The following is a 15,899-nucleotide window of genomic DNA, read 5'->3' as shown; positions in this document are numbered from 1 at the left end:
CACCCAGCTCCAGTCTGTTGATACCCAGCCTCTCCTTTCCCAGGCCCCTCTCACCCTGCCGGTGACCCAACCCGTGGTCTCCTCCGTACCTAGTGTTACAGCCCCAATCCCTGCCCCAGCCACCTCTGTGTCCCCCCCAGTCCCTGCTGTCCTCCCCACCCTCCCCAACACAACTACCCTGTCCACCTCAGCCTCCTTCCCCCAGACCTCTGGCTCCATCCCTGGTGGTCCCACCACCTCCATACCCACTACAGTCCTTTGTCATTCTGCCACGGCCCCCCTGGTCAGCAGCTGTAGCAGTGATAGTGGAGGAAGCTCAGAGCAGCTCCCTGTCCCTTCCACTGCTGTCCCCCAGCTCACCACTACCGTAGTCCCCACCACGGCTATCCAAGGCCCCCTGCTAGCTCCCTCCATTGCTAACCCCAGTGCAGAGCTCCCTTCTTCCTCCTCGCCTGTAGCCTCTCTAGCCCCAGGGGCCACGGTCCCTACCTTACAGCCAGTCACCACCACCATCCCCGTGGTCCAGCCCACCCTGGTGCACACCCAGCCCCAGCCTGCTACAATGCCCAACCAGACCCATGCCCAGTGTGGAGAGTGTGAGGTGGCCCTGGGCATCGATGACATCCACGCCCTGGATAAGAAGCTTCGCTCCCTCTTCATGGACCTGGGTGGCGGTGGAACCACCCAAGCCGATGGCTCTGTCGACCCAGCTGGAGGCACTGGTGTCCCGGGAACCTCTTCCCCAACCGGCCACTCATCCACCCCCAGCTCCACAGGCACCCCCTGCCCCCTCCAGCCTCCCCTGGCCTCCTCAGGACCAGGGCATGTCTCTGGGACCCCCCTCACCACCCCGGGACAGGCTGGGACCCCTTCCACCTACACCCAGACTACCCCGGCCAAAGCACCTCTGTCGAGGTTACCGGTGAGTCAGTCAGCATGGATGTGGAGGCCAGCTTATTAGATGTGGCTTGAAGAGCACTGTTTATAACACATACAGTATGTTGTTAACCATTTCAGATTTTTATGACACCTCTGTGTAAGGTAAGTTTGTAATTTTGTATTTGTAGTCTTTTTGAGAATGACACATCATTATTACATAGTTGACATACACAGTTATACCAGTTAGTTAAATAAATCAAGTCAAATGATTGACATGTGATTGTGCCAACTCCACCTTTTAACAGCCTTTGTTAACCTCCTTGATCAACTGCTTTTGTCTCCTAACATTTTGTTGAATGAACATTTGCTCTGCTTTCTGTTGCATGGCAACCACTCTATTCTATACTGTGTCCATCCCCCCTAGATATCAGGTAGCGCACCATATAGTTGTTAAAACCCTCCACTGTAGTTATGGTGTCATTTCTAGGGTTTTCTCAACACAGCTTCTAGAGGAGATATGTTAACAGCTTCTAGAGGAGATATGTTAACAGCTTCTAGAGGAGATATGTTAACAGCTTCTAGAGGAGATATGTTAACAGCTTCTAGAGGAGATATGTTAACAGCTTCTAGAGGAGATATGTTAACAGCTTCTAGAGGAGATATGTTAACAGCTTCTAGAGGAGATATGTTAATGGTTAACAGCTTCTAGAGGAGATATGTTAACAGCTTCTAGAGGAGATATGTTAATGGTTAACAGCTTCTAGAGGAGATATGTTAACAGCTTCTAGAGGAGATATGTTAACAGCTTCTAGAGGAGATATGTTAACAGCTTCTAGAGGAGATATGTTAACAGCTTCTAGAGGAGATATGTTAACAGCTTCTAGAGGAGATATGTTAATGGTTAACTTCTAGAGGAGATATGTTAACGGTTAACAGCTTCTAGAGGAGATATGTTAACGGTATGTTAACAGCTTCTAGAGGAGATATGTTAACAGCTTCTAGAGGAGATATGTTAATGGTTAACAGCTTCTAGAGGAGATATGTTAACAGCTTCTAGAGGAGATATGTTAATGGTTAACAGCTTCTAGAGGAGATATGTTAACAGCTTCTAGAGGAGATATGTTAATGGTTAACAGCTTCTAGAGGAGATATGTTAACAGCTTCTAGAGGAGATATGTTAACAGCTTCTAGAGGAGATATGTTAACAGCTTCTAGAGGAGATATGTTAACAGCTTCTAGAGGAGATATGTTAACAGCTTCTAGAGGAGATATGTTAACAGCTTCTAGAGGAGATATGTTAACAGCTTCTAGAGGAGATATGTTAACAGCTTCTAGAGGAGATATGTTAACAGCTTCTAGAGGAGATATGTTAACAGCTTCTAGAGGAGATATGTTAATGGTTAACAGCTTCTAGAGGAGATATGTTAATGGTTAACAGCTTCTAGAGGAGATATGTTAATGGTTAACAGCTTCTAGAGGAGATATGTTAATGGTTAACAGCTTCTAGAGGAGATATGTTAATGGTTAACAGCTTCTAGAGGAGATATGTTAACAGCTTCTAGAGGAGATATGTTAATGGTTAACAGCTTCTAGAGGAGATATGTTAATGGTTAACAGCTTCTAGAGGAGATATGTTAATGGTTCACGGCTTCTAGAGGAGATATGTTAATGGTTAACGGCTTCTAGAGGAGATATGTTAATGGTTAACGGCTTCTAGAGGAGATATGTTAATGGTTAACAGCTTCTAGAGGAGATATGTTAATGGTTCACGCTTCTAGAGGAGATATGTTAATGGTTAACAGAGGAGATATGTTAATGGTTAACGGCTTCTAGAGGAGATATGTTAATGGTTAACGGCTTCTAGAGGAGATATGTTAATGGTTAACGGCTTCTAGAGGAGATATGTTAATGGTTGACGGCTTCTAGAGGAGATATGTTAATGGTTAACGGCTTCTAGAGGAGATATGTTAATGGTTAACGGCTTCTAGAGGAGATATGTTAATGGTTAACGGCTTCTAGAGGAGATATGTTAACAGCTTCTAGAGGAGATATGTTAACAGCTTCTAGAGGAGATATGTTAACAGCTTCTAGAGGAGATATGTTAACAGCTTCTAGAGGAGATATGTTAACAGCTTCTAGAGGAGATATGTTAACAGCTTCTAGAGGAGATATGTTAATGGTTAACAGCTTCTAGAGGAGATATGTTAACGGTTAACAGCTTCTAGAGGAGATATGTTAATGGTTAACGCTTCTAGAGGAGATAGAACAGCTTCTAGAGGAGATATGTTAATGGTTAACAGCTTCTAGAGGAGATATGTTAACAGCTTCTAGAGGAGATATGTTAACAGCTTCTAGAGGAGATATGTTAACAGCTTCTAGAGGAGATATGTTAACTTCTAGAGGAGATATGTTAACAGCTTCTAGAGGAGATATGTTAACAGCTTCTAGAGGAGATATGTTAACAGCTTCAGAGGAGATATGTTAATGGTTAACAGCTTCTAGAGGAGATATGTTAATGGTTAACAGCTTCTAGAGGAGATATGGTTAACAGCTTCTAGAGGAGATATGTTAATGGTTAACAGCTTCTAGAGGAGATATGTTAATGGTTAACAGCTTCTAGAGGAGATATGTTAATGGTTAACACTTCTAGAGGAGATATGTTAATGGTTAACAGCTTCTAGAGAGATATGTTAATGTTAACAGCTTCTAGAGGAGATATGTTAACAGCTTCTAGAGGAGATATGTTAACAGCTTCTAGAGGAGATATGTTAACATGGTTCTAGAGGAGATATGTTAACAGCTTCTAGAGGAGATATGTTAACAGCTGAGGAGATATGTTAACAGCTTCTAGAGGAGATATGTTAACAGCTTCTAGAGGAGATATGTTAATGAACGGCTTCTAGAGATATGTTAACAGCTTCTAGAGGAGATATGTTAACAGCTTCTAGAGGAGATATGTTAACAGCTTCTAGAGGAGATATGTTAACAGCTTCTAGAGGAGATATGTTAACAGCTTCTAGAGGAGATATGTTAACAGCTTCTAGAGGAGATATGTTAACAGCTTCTAGAGGAGATATGTTAACAGCTTCTAGAGGAGATATGTTAACAGCTTCTAGAGGAGATATGTTAACGGTTAACAGCTTCTAGAGGAGATATGTTAATGGTTAACAGCTTCTAGAGGAGATATGTTAATGGTTAACGGCTTCTAGAGGAGATATGTTAATGGTTAACGGCTTCTAGAGGAGATATGTTAATGGTTCACGGCTTCTAGAGGAGATATGTTAATGGTTAACAACTTCTAGAGGAGATATGTTAATGGTTAACAGCTTCTAGAGGAGATATGTTAATGGTTCACGGCTTCTAGAGGAGATATGTTAATGGTTAACGGCTTCTAGAGGAGATATGTTAATGGTTAACGGCTTCTAGAGGAGATATGTTAATGGTTGACGGCTTCTAGAGGAGATATGTTAATGGTTAACGGCTTCTAGAGGAGATATGTTAATGGTTAACGGCTTCTAGAGGAGATATGTTAATGGGAGATATAACGGCTTCTAGAGGAGATATGTTAATGGTTAACGGCTTCTAGAGGAGATATGTTAATGGTTAACTTCTAGAGGAGATATGTTAACAGCTTCTAGAGGAGATATGTTAATGGTTAACAGCTTCTAGAGGAGATATGTTAACAGCTTCTAGGCTATGTTAACATTGTAACTACAAAGTAGATGTCCTACCGATCTGGGATTTGTCTGACTTAGCAAGTAGATGTCTGACCTTGAGTGCCGGTAGATGTCTGACCTTGAGCCGGTAGATGTCTGACCTTGAGGCCGGTAGATGTCTGACCTTGAGGGCCGGTCTGAGCTGACCTTGAGGCCGGTAGATGTCTGACCTCGAGGGCTGTCTGACCTCGAGGCCGGTAGATGTCTGACCTCGAGGGCCGGTAGATGTCTGACCTCGAGGGCCGGTAGATGTCTGACCTCGAGGGCCGGTAGATGTCTGACCTGAGGGCCGGTAGATGTCTGACCTCGAGTGCCGGTAGATGTCTGAGAGGGCCGGTAGATGTCTGACCTCGAGGGCCGGTAGATGTCTGACCTCGAGGGCCGGTAGATGTCTGACCTCGAGGGCCGGTAGATGTCTGACCTCGAGGGCCGGTAGATGTCTGATCTGGGGCTCCTGAGTGATGCAGCGGTCTAAGGCACTGCATCTCAGTGCTTTAGGTGTCACTACAGGCGCCCTGGTTAGAATCCTGGCTGTATCACGACCGGACTGGGACCTCACAGCGAGGCCCTTAGGGACTGCACAGCGAGGCCCTTAGGGACTGCACAGCGAGGCCCTTAGGGACTGCACAGCGAGGCCCTTAGGGACTGCACAGCGAGGCCCTTAGGGACTGCACAGCGAGGCCCATAGGGACTGCACAGCGAGGCCCATAGGGACTGCACAGCGAGGCCCATAGGGACTGCACAGCGGGAGGCCCATAGGGACTGCACAGCGAGGCCCATAGGGACTGCACAGCGAGGCCCATAGGGACTGTTAGGGACTGCGGTTAGGCCGGTGTAGGCCGTCATTGTAAATAAGAATGTGTTCTTAACTGACTTGACTAGTTAAATAAAGGTATAGAAAAAAATGGAGAAGCCATATTATGAACCGGGTAATTTGGCTCCTGGATGCTGATTGGCCAAAAGCCGTGGTATACCAGACAATGTACAGTACCACAGGTATGATGCAATATACTGTGGTATATGGCCAGTAAATATACCACAGCTAAGGGCTGTTCTTACGCACAGTGCCATTCGGAGTACCTGGACACAGCCCTTTGCCATGATAACCCCCAGCGTGCCTTACTGCTATTATAAACCAGTTACCAATGTAATTAGAGGAGTAAAAATGTTTTGTCATACCCGTGTTATACGGTCTGATATACCACGGCTGTCAGCCAATCAGCATTCAGGGCTCGACCCACCCAGTTTATAATAGCAATTAGGCACCCTGGAGGTTCGTGGTACATTAGTATTTATTTAACCTTTATTGAACTAGGCAAGTCAGTTAAGAACAAATTCTTATTTACAATGACGGCCTACACCGGCCAAACCTGGACGACGCTGGGCCAATTGTGCGCCACCCTATGGGACTCCCAATCACGACCATTTGTGGTACAGCCTGGAATCGAACCAGGGCGTCTGTAGTGACGCCTCAAGCGCTGAGATGCAGTGCCTTTGACCGCTGCGCCACTCAGGAGCCCAAAGGTGCTATATGGCCAATATACCATGGCTAACGGCTGTATCCAGGCACTCCACGTTGCATCGTGCATAAGAATAGTTCTTACGCTTGGTATATTGGCCATATACCACACCTCCTCGGGCCTTATTTCTTAAGTAACACTACAGTCTTTGTTTATTGTCTAATGTCCCAGTCAGTGTCAGAGAGCAGCAGGTAGAATCCCCTGTCCTTCCAGCTGCATGTGGCTGCAGTGCATTATGTTCTCCTATCTCTCCTCTTCTCTCTGTTTCATCCCTCTCTTCATCCCTCTGTTTATTAGGTGTTGCCTGTGGGATCAGATCAGGCTCAGGCTGGCCCCCCTCCTCCCTCAGACCACATGGCACCCTTCCCAGGACCCTGTCTAACTCAGGTGCCTTTCCCTCTTTCTCCTGACTGCCATTTTGATCCTCCATCATCACTCTATCTGCACCCCCTCTCTCTTTCTCTCCTAAGTGATGTTAAGATCCCTCCATCATCCCTCTATCTGCACCCCCCTCTCTCTCTCTTTCTCTCCTAAGTGATGTTAAGATCCCTCCATCATCCCTCTATCTGCACCCCCTCTCTCTCTTTCTCTCCTAAGTGATGTTAAGATCCCTCCATCATCCCTCTATCTGCACCCCCTCTCTCTTTCTCTCCTAAGTGATGTTAAGATCCCTCTATCTGCACCCCCTCTCTCTTTCTCTCCTAAGTGATGTTAAGATCCCTCCATCATCCCTCTATCTGCACCCCCTCTCTTTTCTCTCCTAAGTGATGTTAAGATCCCTCCATCATCCCTCTATCTGCACCCCTCTCTCTCTTTCTCTCTAAGTGATGTTAAGATCCCCCATCATCCCTCTATCTGCACCCCCTCTCTCTTTCTCTCTAAGTGATGTTAAGATCCCTCTATCTGAACCCTCTCTTTCTCTCCTAAGTGATGTTAAGATCCCTCTCATCTGCACCCCTCTCTCTTTCTCTCTAAGTGATGTTAAGATCCCTCCATCATCCCTCTATCTGTACCCCCCCCCTTTCTCTTTCTCTCCTAAGTGATGTTAAGATCCCTCCATCATCCCTCTATCTGTACCCCCCTCTCTCTCTTTCTCTCCTAAGTGATGTTAAGATCCCTCCATCATCCCTCTATCTGTACCCCCCTCTCTCTTTTCTCTCCTAAGTGATGTTAAGATCCCTCCATCATCCCTCTATCTGTACCCCCCTCTCTCTCTTTCTCTCCTAAGTGATGTTAAGATCCCTCCATCATCCCTCTTTTCCCCCCCTCTCTCTCTCTTTCATCCCTCCACCTCCCTCCTCCCATCTTCATTTGTCTCCTGTGTAAAAACTAGTGACGCATGAAGATCAGATCAGGCTCAATCTGTTCAGTGTCTGAAGAAGACATCTCTGTCTCTGGTTCTCTCTGTGTTGGCGGAGCAGCATGATGACCTGTGACTCTCATTAACCACGTCTGTTCCTCATCATCTGAATCTCTCTCTCTCTCGCTCTGTCGAAGTCTGTCTCTTGTCTCCCTCTTTCTCCTGCACCTCTATCCCACTCTCTTTCTTCGACTCTTTCTTTGACTCTCTCACCCGCTCCTCTCTCACTCTTTCCTCTTTCTGTCCTTCTCCTTCCTCTCTCTCCTCCCTCAGTCTTTCTCCAGACAGACCGTTAGGGAGGCTGGGGAGATCAACATCACTCATCTTCATTTGTCATTGTGGTTTTTGTCAGCACAATATTTTAATAGTTTTCTTCCATGAAGAAAGAGAAGACTCGCCACAAGCAAAATATTACATCCAGACAGAGTTTTCTCTCCCACAGCGCATTCTTTCTTAAACTAAATCAACAAGGGAATAAATAGGAAAGACGAGAAGACAGGCTCCCCCAGGCTAGTGGAGATTACAGTTTGGTTTATACCCAGTCAGACGGTGTTGTCCACAGCGTGAACATTCAAATCTAAAAATAGAACAAACCAGAGCATTGTTATTGGTGAGGAAGAGGGGTTCATTATTTTCTTTCATCTTTAAGAATTATGTGTAATTTTCCGTTCAAAGCTCTGCTCTGGTCTGAGGTGATTTGATCTTGAGAAAGCGACTGCATGTGCCTCCTGTGGCTCTAATGGTTCTGATGTGAAATTCTTTAAAGGGATATTTGTAACATTTTCAGCTTCATATTCATCATCTCCAGCACCACCCCAACATCAACATATGTGAAAATGTCACGTTTCTATTTTTTGTAGTAAAAAAAAGATGGAAGTGAAATGTTTCCAGTGACATCATCGGTGTGCATCGTGATTTTAACCAATTATGAGGAAGTATTGCCAATTTCCAATTAATTGTGTACTAATTGGAAACTATCTTTCTGACTACAGAAATGTGCAATTTTGGGGTGGTGCTGGAGGTGAGGAATATGAAGTTGAGAAAGGGGTGGTACTGGAGATGAGGGATATGAAGTTGAGAAAGGGGTGGTGCTGGAAGTGAGGGATATGAAGTTGAGAAAGGGGTGGTGCTGGAGGTGAAAGGGAAGTGAGAAAGGGGTGGTGCTGGAGATGAGGAATATGAAGTTGAGAAAGGGGTGGTGCTGGAGGTGAGGAATATGAAGTTGAGAAAGGGGTGGTGCTGGAGATGAGGAATATGAAGTTGAGAAAGGGGTGGTGCTGGAGATGAGGAATATGAAGTTGAGAAAGGGGTGGTGCTGGAGGTGAGGAATATGAAGTTGAGAAAGGGGTGGTGCTGGAGATGAGGAATATGAAGTTGAAAAGGGGTGGTGCTGGAGGTGAGAGGGATATGAAGTTGAGAAAGGGGTGGTGCTGGAGGTTCTTTGGTGAGGAATATGAAGTTGAGAAACGGGGTGGTGCTGGAGAGAAACAAACATGAGGTGAGGAATATGAAGTTGAGAAAGGGGTGGTGCTGGAGGTGAAGTTGAGAAAGGGGTGGTGCTGGAGGTGAGGAATATGAAGTTGAGAAAGGGGTGGTGCTGGAGGTGAGGAATATGAAGTTGAGAAAGGGGTGGTGCTGGAGGTGAGGAATATGAAGTTGATAAAGGGGTGGTGCTGGAGGTGAGGAATATGAGAAAAGGGGTGGTGCTGGAGAGAGGAATATGAAGAGAAAGGGGTGGTGCTGGAGTTGAGGAATATGAGAGAAAGGGGTGGTGCTGGAGGTGAGGAAAGGGGTGGTGCTGGAGGTGAGGAATAGTTGAGAAAGGGGTGGTGCTGGAGGTGAGGAATATGAAGTTGAGAAAGGGGTGGTGCTGGAGGTGAGGAATATGAAGTTGAGAAAGGGGTGGTGCTGGAGGTGAGGAATATGAAGTTGAGAAAGGGGTGGTGCTGGAGATGAGGGATATGAAGTTGAGAAAGGGGTGGTGCTGGAGGTGAGGAATATGAAGTTGAGAAAGGGGTGGTGCTGGAGGTGAGGAATATGAAGTTGAGAAAGGGGTGGTGCTGGAGGTGAGGAATGAAGTTGAGAAAGGGGTGGTGCTGGAGGTGAGGAATATGAATTGAAGTTGAGAAAGGGGTGGTGCTGGAGATGAGGGATATGAGGAAAGGGGTACTGGAAGTTGAGAAAGGGGTGGTGCTGGAGGTGAGGAATATGAAGTTGAGAAAGGGGGTGGTGAGGTGAGGAATATGAAGTTGAGAAAGGGTGGTGCTGGAGGTGAGGGATATGAAGTTGAGAAAGGGGTGGTGCTGGAGGTGAGGAATATGAAGTTGAGAAAGGGGTGGTGCTGGAGGTGAGGAATATGAAGTTGAGAAAGGGTGGTGCTGGAGATGAGGAATATGATATTGAGAAAGGGGTGGTGCTGGAGATGAGGAATATGATATTGAGAAAGGGGTGGTGCTGGAGATGAGGAATATGAATTGAGAAAGGGGTGGTGCTGGAGAGGAATGAAGTTGAGAAAGGGGTGGTGCTGGAGGTGAGGAATGAAGTTGAGAAAGGGGTGGTGCTGGAGGTGAGGAATGAAGTTGAGAAAGGGGTGGTGCTGGAGGTGAGGAATATGAAGTTGAGAAAGGGGTGGTGCTGGAGGTGAAATATGAAGTTGAGAAAGGGGTGGTGCTAGAGATGAGGGATATGAAGTTGTGAAAGGGGTGGTACTGGAGATGAGGGATATGAAGTTGTGAAAGGGGTGGTACTGGAGATGAGGGATATGAAGTTGTGAAAGGGGTGGTACTGGAGATGAGGGATATGAAGTTGTGAAAGGGGTGGTACTGGAGATGAGGAATATGAAGTTGAGAAAGGGTGGTGCTGGAGATGAGGAATATGAAGTTGAGAAAGGGGTGGTGCTGGAGATGAGGAATATGAAGTTGAGAAAAGGGGTGGTGCTGGAGATGAGGAATATGAAGTTGAGAAAGGGGTGGTGCTGGAGGTGAGGAATATGAAGTTGAGAAAGGGGTGGTGCTGGAGGTGAGGAATATGAAGTTGAGAAAGGGGTGGTGCTGGAGGTGAGGGATATGAAGTTGAGAAAGGGGTGGTGCTGGAGGTGAGGGATATGAAGTTGAGAAAGGGGGAAATGTCCTTTTAATATATTGATTTTGAACAACACCTGGATACCTTGGCTTGAAGACAGACTGACTAAATTAAACCCAATCTAGGATTTTACCTAAATCTTTCAGTCTTTTCAAATATTTTATAGAAAAATGAAAGCTAAACGTTTGCTGTGATTCATAACATTTTGCTCGATGAAATTCAACAGTAATTCATGTCTAGAGACCAATTAGTTTGATGTGTTCTGAGCGTGTGAGGATGTGTTGTCGTCTGTTTGACTATGGTCTATAACGGCTTGTTGCCCACTAGTCCCAGCAGCCTCTGGAAGACCTGGATGCCCAGCTGAGGAGGGCCCTGAGCCCAGAGACGGTCTCTGTCAGCTGTGTCACCACACAGGTACCATAACCACACACACATGCCCCCTTCAGGCCTGGACGAATGACAATGTATTTATTAGTTGTTGAAATGTCAGATTTAGTTGTATGTTTTTGACCTTTGAAAAAGTATATGAATACTATTTCTTCTAATCTGTATTTTGTAGTTTTGTAGCCGTTATTAGTCTGCTCTGTCTCATACTGCCATCACTGTCATGCTCCTGTACAGCTCATGTGGTGGTATGTGGAATGTTTGTTGGTGTGACTCTAGACAGGACAGTCACACTGTGTTCTCCCCCTGTACCATAGTCCTCCCTCACTGGGATGCCTGCAGGTGGCCAGCCAGGTGTGTACTTCAACATCTATCCTTACTCCCATTTTGAAATGGTCGTGCTACCTGTTAGTGTGTTGTCCTTTTCTTTTGGGATGTTTTGCCGACTGTTGCATTGTAACGTGATGATGTCTCATTGGTCGTTTCAGTGCCTTTCTCTCTGGAAGGGGAACCAATCATGTCGCCTATTGCTGGAGGATTCCAAATGGGACGATTCCAGGTATGGAATTCCAGCTGTACCTTTCCAGCTCTATTTACCTGATGGGAATACTCCAGCACTGTCTGTCTGGTGGTCAGAGTCTGCAGTCTCTATGTTCTTCATACATCTCTCTTCAGAATAGTTTTCTATGATTGTAGTGATGGTCCTTATGGCTGATCTGGGCTTTTCATAATCTCTCTCCATCACTTGTCCCCCTCCCCAGGTCTCTGTGGCTGCAGACCAGCGTCCCCACAAAATCGAGGGAGGGAGCCCCACAAAATCCTCCTCCACCTCCTCTTCCTCCTCCTCTTTCTCCAGCCCAGAGAACACACTGCACAATGTCTCCTCCCCTCTCCACGGAGGTAAGACTGGTGGGGGAGATGTTGTGGACGGCCTGCCCTCCCTCCCCCACCGGACCTCCTCCCCTCAGCCCACCACCATTGGCCGCTTCCAGGTCACCACCAACGCACCGGATGCCAGGGTGGGCCGCTTCTCAGTGAGCCGAGCCCAGGATGAGGCAGCCGAGGCTGGGTTGGAGCAAACACCCGCTTCCCAGGCTAACGGGCCTAGTATTGATCCTGGCTCGGCCACCATGCTCCTCAGCCCAGAGGACAAACAGAGCTCACTGCCCAGCCTCAACAACTCCTACATGAGCTCTGATAACGACTCTGAGTTTGAGGACGAGGACTTGAAGAGGGAGGTCAACCGGTTACGGGAAAAGTAGGTTTACCCTGTTTCTCTCTCTCTCTCTTCTGCTTTAGTGGGTTTACCCTGTTTCTCTCTCTCTCTTCTGCTTTAGTGGGTTTACCCTGTTTCTCTCCTCTTCTGCTTTAGTGGGTTTACCCTGTTTCTCTCTCTCTTCTGCTTTAGTAGGTATACCCTGTTTCTCTCTCCTCCCTTCTGCTTTAGTGGGTTTACCCTGTTTCTCTCTCTTCTGCTTTAGTCGGTTTACCCTGTTTCTCTCTCTTCTTCTTTAGTGGGTTTACCCTGTTTCTCTCTCCTCTCTTCTGCTTTAGTCGGTTTACCCTGTTTCTCTCTCCTCTCTTCTGCTTTAGTGGGTTTACCCTGTTTCTCTCTCTTCTGCTTTGCTTTAGTCGGTTTACCCTGTTTCTCTCTCTCTTCTGCTTTAGTCGGTTTACCCTGTTTCTCTCTCTCTTCTGCTTTAGTGGGTTTACCCTGTTTCTCTTCTGCTTTAGTCGGTTTACCCTGTTTCTCTCTCCTCTCTTCTGCTTTAGTCGGTTTACCCTGTTTCTCTCTCTTCTGCTTTAGTCTGTTTCTCTCTCTTCTGCTTTAGTGGGTTTACCCTGTTTCTCTCTCTTCTGCTTTTTACCCTGTTTCTCTCTCTTCTGCTTTAGTCGGTTTACCCTGTTTCTCTCTCCTCTCTTCTGCTTTAGTCGGTTTACCCTGTTTCTCTCTCTTCTTCTGCTTTAGTGGGTTTACCCTGTTTCTCTCTCTTCTCTGCTTTTTCTTCTGCTTTAGTGGGTTTACCCTGTTTCTCTCTCCTCTCTTCTGCTTTAGTCGGTTTACCCTGTTTCTCTCTCCTCTCTTCTGCTTTAGTCGGTTTACCCTGTTTCTCTCTCTTTCTGCTTTAGTCGGTTTACCCTGTTTCTCTCTCTTCTGCTTTAGTCGGTTTACCCTGTTTCTCTCTCCTCTCTTCTGCTTTAGTCGGTTTACCCTGTTTCTCTCTCTCTTCTTCTGCTTTAGTCGGTTTTACCCTGTTTCTCTCTCTTCTGCTTTAGTCGGTTTACCCTGTTTCTCTCTCCTCTCTTCTGCTTTAGTCGGTTTACCCTGTTTCTCTCTCCTCTCTTCTGCTTTAGTCGGTTTACCCTGTTTCTCTCTCTCTCTTCTGCTTTAGTCGGTTTTACCCTGTTTCTCTCTCCTCTTCTGCTTTAGTCGGTTTACCCTGTTTCTCTCTCTTCTGCTTTAGTCGGTTTACCCTGTTTCTCTCTCTCTCTGCTTTAGTCGGTTTACCCTGTTTCTCTCTCTCTCTTCTGCTTTAGTCGGTTTTACCCTGTTTCTCTCTCTCTCTTCTGCTTTAGTGGGTTTACCCTGTTTCTCTCTCTTCTGCTTTAGTCGGTTTACCCTGTTTCTCTCTCTTCTGCTTTAGTGGGTTTACCCTGTTTCTCTCTCTTCTGCTTTAGTGGTTTACCCTGTTTCTCTCTCCTCTCTTCTGCTTTAGTCTTTACCCTGTTTCTCCTTCTCTTCTGCTTTAGTGGTTTACCCTGTTTCTCTCTCTTCTGCTTTAGTCGGTTTACCCTGTTTCTCTCTCTCTTCTGCTTTAGTCGGTTTACCCTGTTTCTCTCTTCTCTTCTGCTTTAGTCGGTTTACCCTGTTTCTCTCTCCTCTCTTCTGCTTTAGTCGGTTTACCCTGTTTCTCTCTCTCTCTTCTCTGCTTTAGTGGGTTTACCCTGTTTCTCTCTCTTCTGCTTTAGTCGGTTTACCCTGTTTCTCTCTCTTCTTCTGCTTTAGTGGGTTTACCCTGTTTCTCTCTGCTTTAGTCTTTACCCTGTTTCTCTCTCTTCTGCTTTAGTGGGTTTACCCTGTTTCTCTCCTCTCTTCTGCTTTAGTCGGTTTACCCTGTTTCTCTCTCCTCTTTCTGCTTTAGTGGGTTTACCCTGTTTCTCTCTCCTCTCTTCTGCTTTAGTGGGTTTACCCTGTTTCTCTCTCCTCTCTTCTGCTTTAGTGGGTTTACCCTGTTTCTCTCTCCTCTTCTGCTTTAGTCGGTTTACCCTGTTTCTCTCTCCTCTCTTCTGCTTTAGTAGGTTTACCCTGTTTCTCTCTCTTCTGCTTTAGTGGGTTTACCCTGTTTCTCTCTCTTCTGCTTTAGTGGGTTTACCCTGTTTCTCTCTCTCTTCTGCTTTAGTCGGTTTACCCTGTTTCTCTCTCTCTCTTCTGCTTTAGTCGGTTTACCCTGTTTCTCTCTCCTCTCTTCTGCTTTAGTCGGTTTACCCTGTTTCTCTCTCTCTTCTGCTCTCTCTGCTTTAGTGGGTTTACTCTGTTTCTGTTTCTCTCTCTCTTCTGCTTTAGTCGGTTTACCCTGTTTCTCTCTCTTCTGCTTTAGTCGGTTTACCCTGTTTCTCTCTCTTCTCTCTTCTGCTTTAGTGGGTTTACCCTGTTTCTCTCTTCTCTTCTGCTTTAGTCGGTTTACCCTGTTTCTCTCTCTCTCTTCTGCTTTAGTCGGTTTACCCTGTTTCTCTCTCTCTCTTCTGCTTTAGTCGGTTTACCCTGTTTCTCTCTCCTCTCTTCTGCTTTAGTCGGTTTACCCTGTTTCTCTCTCTTCTGCTTTAGTCGGTTTACCTGTTTCTTTAGTGCTTTAGTTTTACCCTGTTTCTCTCTCTCTCTGCTTTAGTGGGTTTACCCTGTTTCTCTCTCCTCTCTTCTGCTTTAGTCGGTTTACCTGTTTCTCTCTCTCTTCTGCTTTAGTGGGTTTACCCTGTTTCTCTCTCTTCTCTTCTGCTTTAGTGGGTTTACCCTGTTTCTCTCTCTCTCTTCTGCTTTAGTGGGTTTACCCTGTTTCTCTCTTCTCTTCTGCTTTAGTGGGTTTACCCTGTTTCTCTCTTCTCTTCTGCTTTAGTGGGTTTACCCTGTTTCTCTCTTCTCTTCTGCTTTAGTGGGTTTACCCTGTTTCTCTCTTCTCTTCTGCTTTAGTGGGTTTACCCTGTTTCTCTCCTCTCTTCTGCTTTAGTCGGTTTACCCTGTTTCTCTCTTCTCTTCTGCTTTAGTGGGTTTACCCTGTTTCTCTCTCTTCTGCTTTAGTGGGTTTACCCTGTTTCTCTCTTCTCTTCTGCTCGACTGACATGTTTCTGTTTGCTGTTATATATCCCTTAAATATCCCTTCTTGAATTGTCACATTTAAGTGCTTATGTTTCCATTCCTAAAACCCCCAGATGTCTACCTTCACCTGAAATTTTTCTGTGCTATTAGACTGATTTGGATTTGGGGAAGATTTTTGGCTATTCAGCTCCCTCTCATCTCCTCTCCAGGCACATGAAGGAGATCCAGGCCCTGCACACCAAGCAGAAGGATGAGATTGACTCCCTGTTCGCCAGGCTGGGCAAGGTGCCTCCAGCCGTGGTGGTCCCTCCAGCTGTAGCCCTGGCCGGTCGCAGGAGACGACCCACCAAAAGCAAGAGCAGCAAGTCCAGCCGCTGCAGCTCCTCCCAGGGCAGCAAGAGCCCTCTGCAACCAGGTACTACTAACCCCTGACCTCTGTCTGAACTGGTCCTATCAGCAAGAACCCCCTTGAAGCCCTTGACCTCAAGTGTGTTAGAGCCAGAGATGGAAAAGGAAGTGAGACTACCCACTCGCTGTTTGTTTCTGGTTCAATTGAAGTCAGTTAACTTAGGAGACCAGACCCAGCTGCTATCGCATTGGTGTCTATGGGAGATATATATTTTCTTTCAATGGTAAACGGCCGGAAT

At 46.2% G+C, this 15,899-nt stretch overlaps 1 protein-coding gene and 1 long non-coding RNA gene across 2 annotated transcripts in view; both read left to right on the top strand.

The window, feature by feature from the left end:
• wnk1b (WNK lysine deficient protein kinase 1b) overlaps positions 1-15,899 on the top strand; it is a 186,573-nt gene that overhangs the window by 153,478 nt on the left and 17,196 nt on the right. Inside the window, exons 20-27 of the mRNA XM_042318524.1 lie at positions 1-922; positions 1,018-1,041; positions 6,413-6,502; positions 10,884-10,970; positions 11,258-11,294; positions 11,429-11,499; positions 11,702-12,198; positions 15,462-15,667. The exon at positions 1-922 is cut by the window's left edge and continues 349 nt beyond it. Of these exons, the coding sequence (XP_042174458.1) occupies positions 1-922; positions 1,018-1,041; positions 6,413-6,502; positions 10,884-10,970; positions 11,258-11,294; positions 11,429-11,499; positions 11,702-12,198; positions 15,462-15,667 (1,934 nt within the window). The remainder of the gene's footprint in view (positions 923-1,017; positions 1,042-6,412; positions 6,503-10,883; positions 10,971-11,257; positions 11,295-11,428; positions 11,500-11,701; positions 12,199-15,461; positions 15,668-15,899) is intronic.
• On the top strand, positions 7,374-9,892 carry LOC121845964. Its single transcript, XR_006082936.1, has 3 exons — positions 7,374-8,610; positions 8,974-9,011; positions 9,675-9,892. It is a non-coding gene; the product is annotated as an uncharacterized LOC121845964 (long non-coding RNA).

This window comes from Oncorhynchus tshawytscha, unplaced genomic scaffold (assembly GCF_018296145.1).
Source record: "Oncorhynchus tshawytscha isolate Ot180627B unplaced genomic scaffold, Otsh_v2.0 Un_contig_1952_pilon_pilon, whole genome shotgun sequence".
In the NCBI taxonomy this organism is placed as follows: domain Eukaryota; kingdom Metazoa; phylum Chordata; class Actinopteri; order Salmoniformes; family Salmonidae; genus Oncorhynchus; species Oncorhynchus tshawytscha.
The sequence above is the reverse complement of the archived record's forward strand: the minus strand, read 5'-3'. Positions and strand labels throughout refer to the sequence as shown.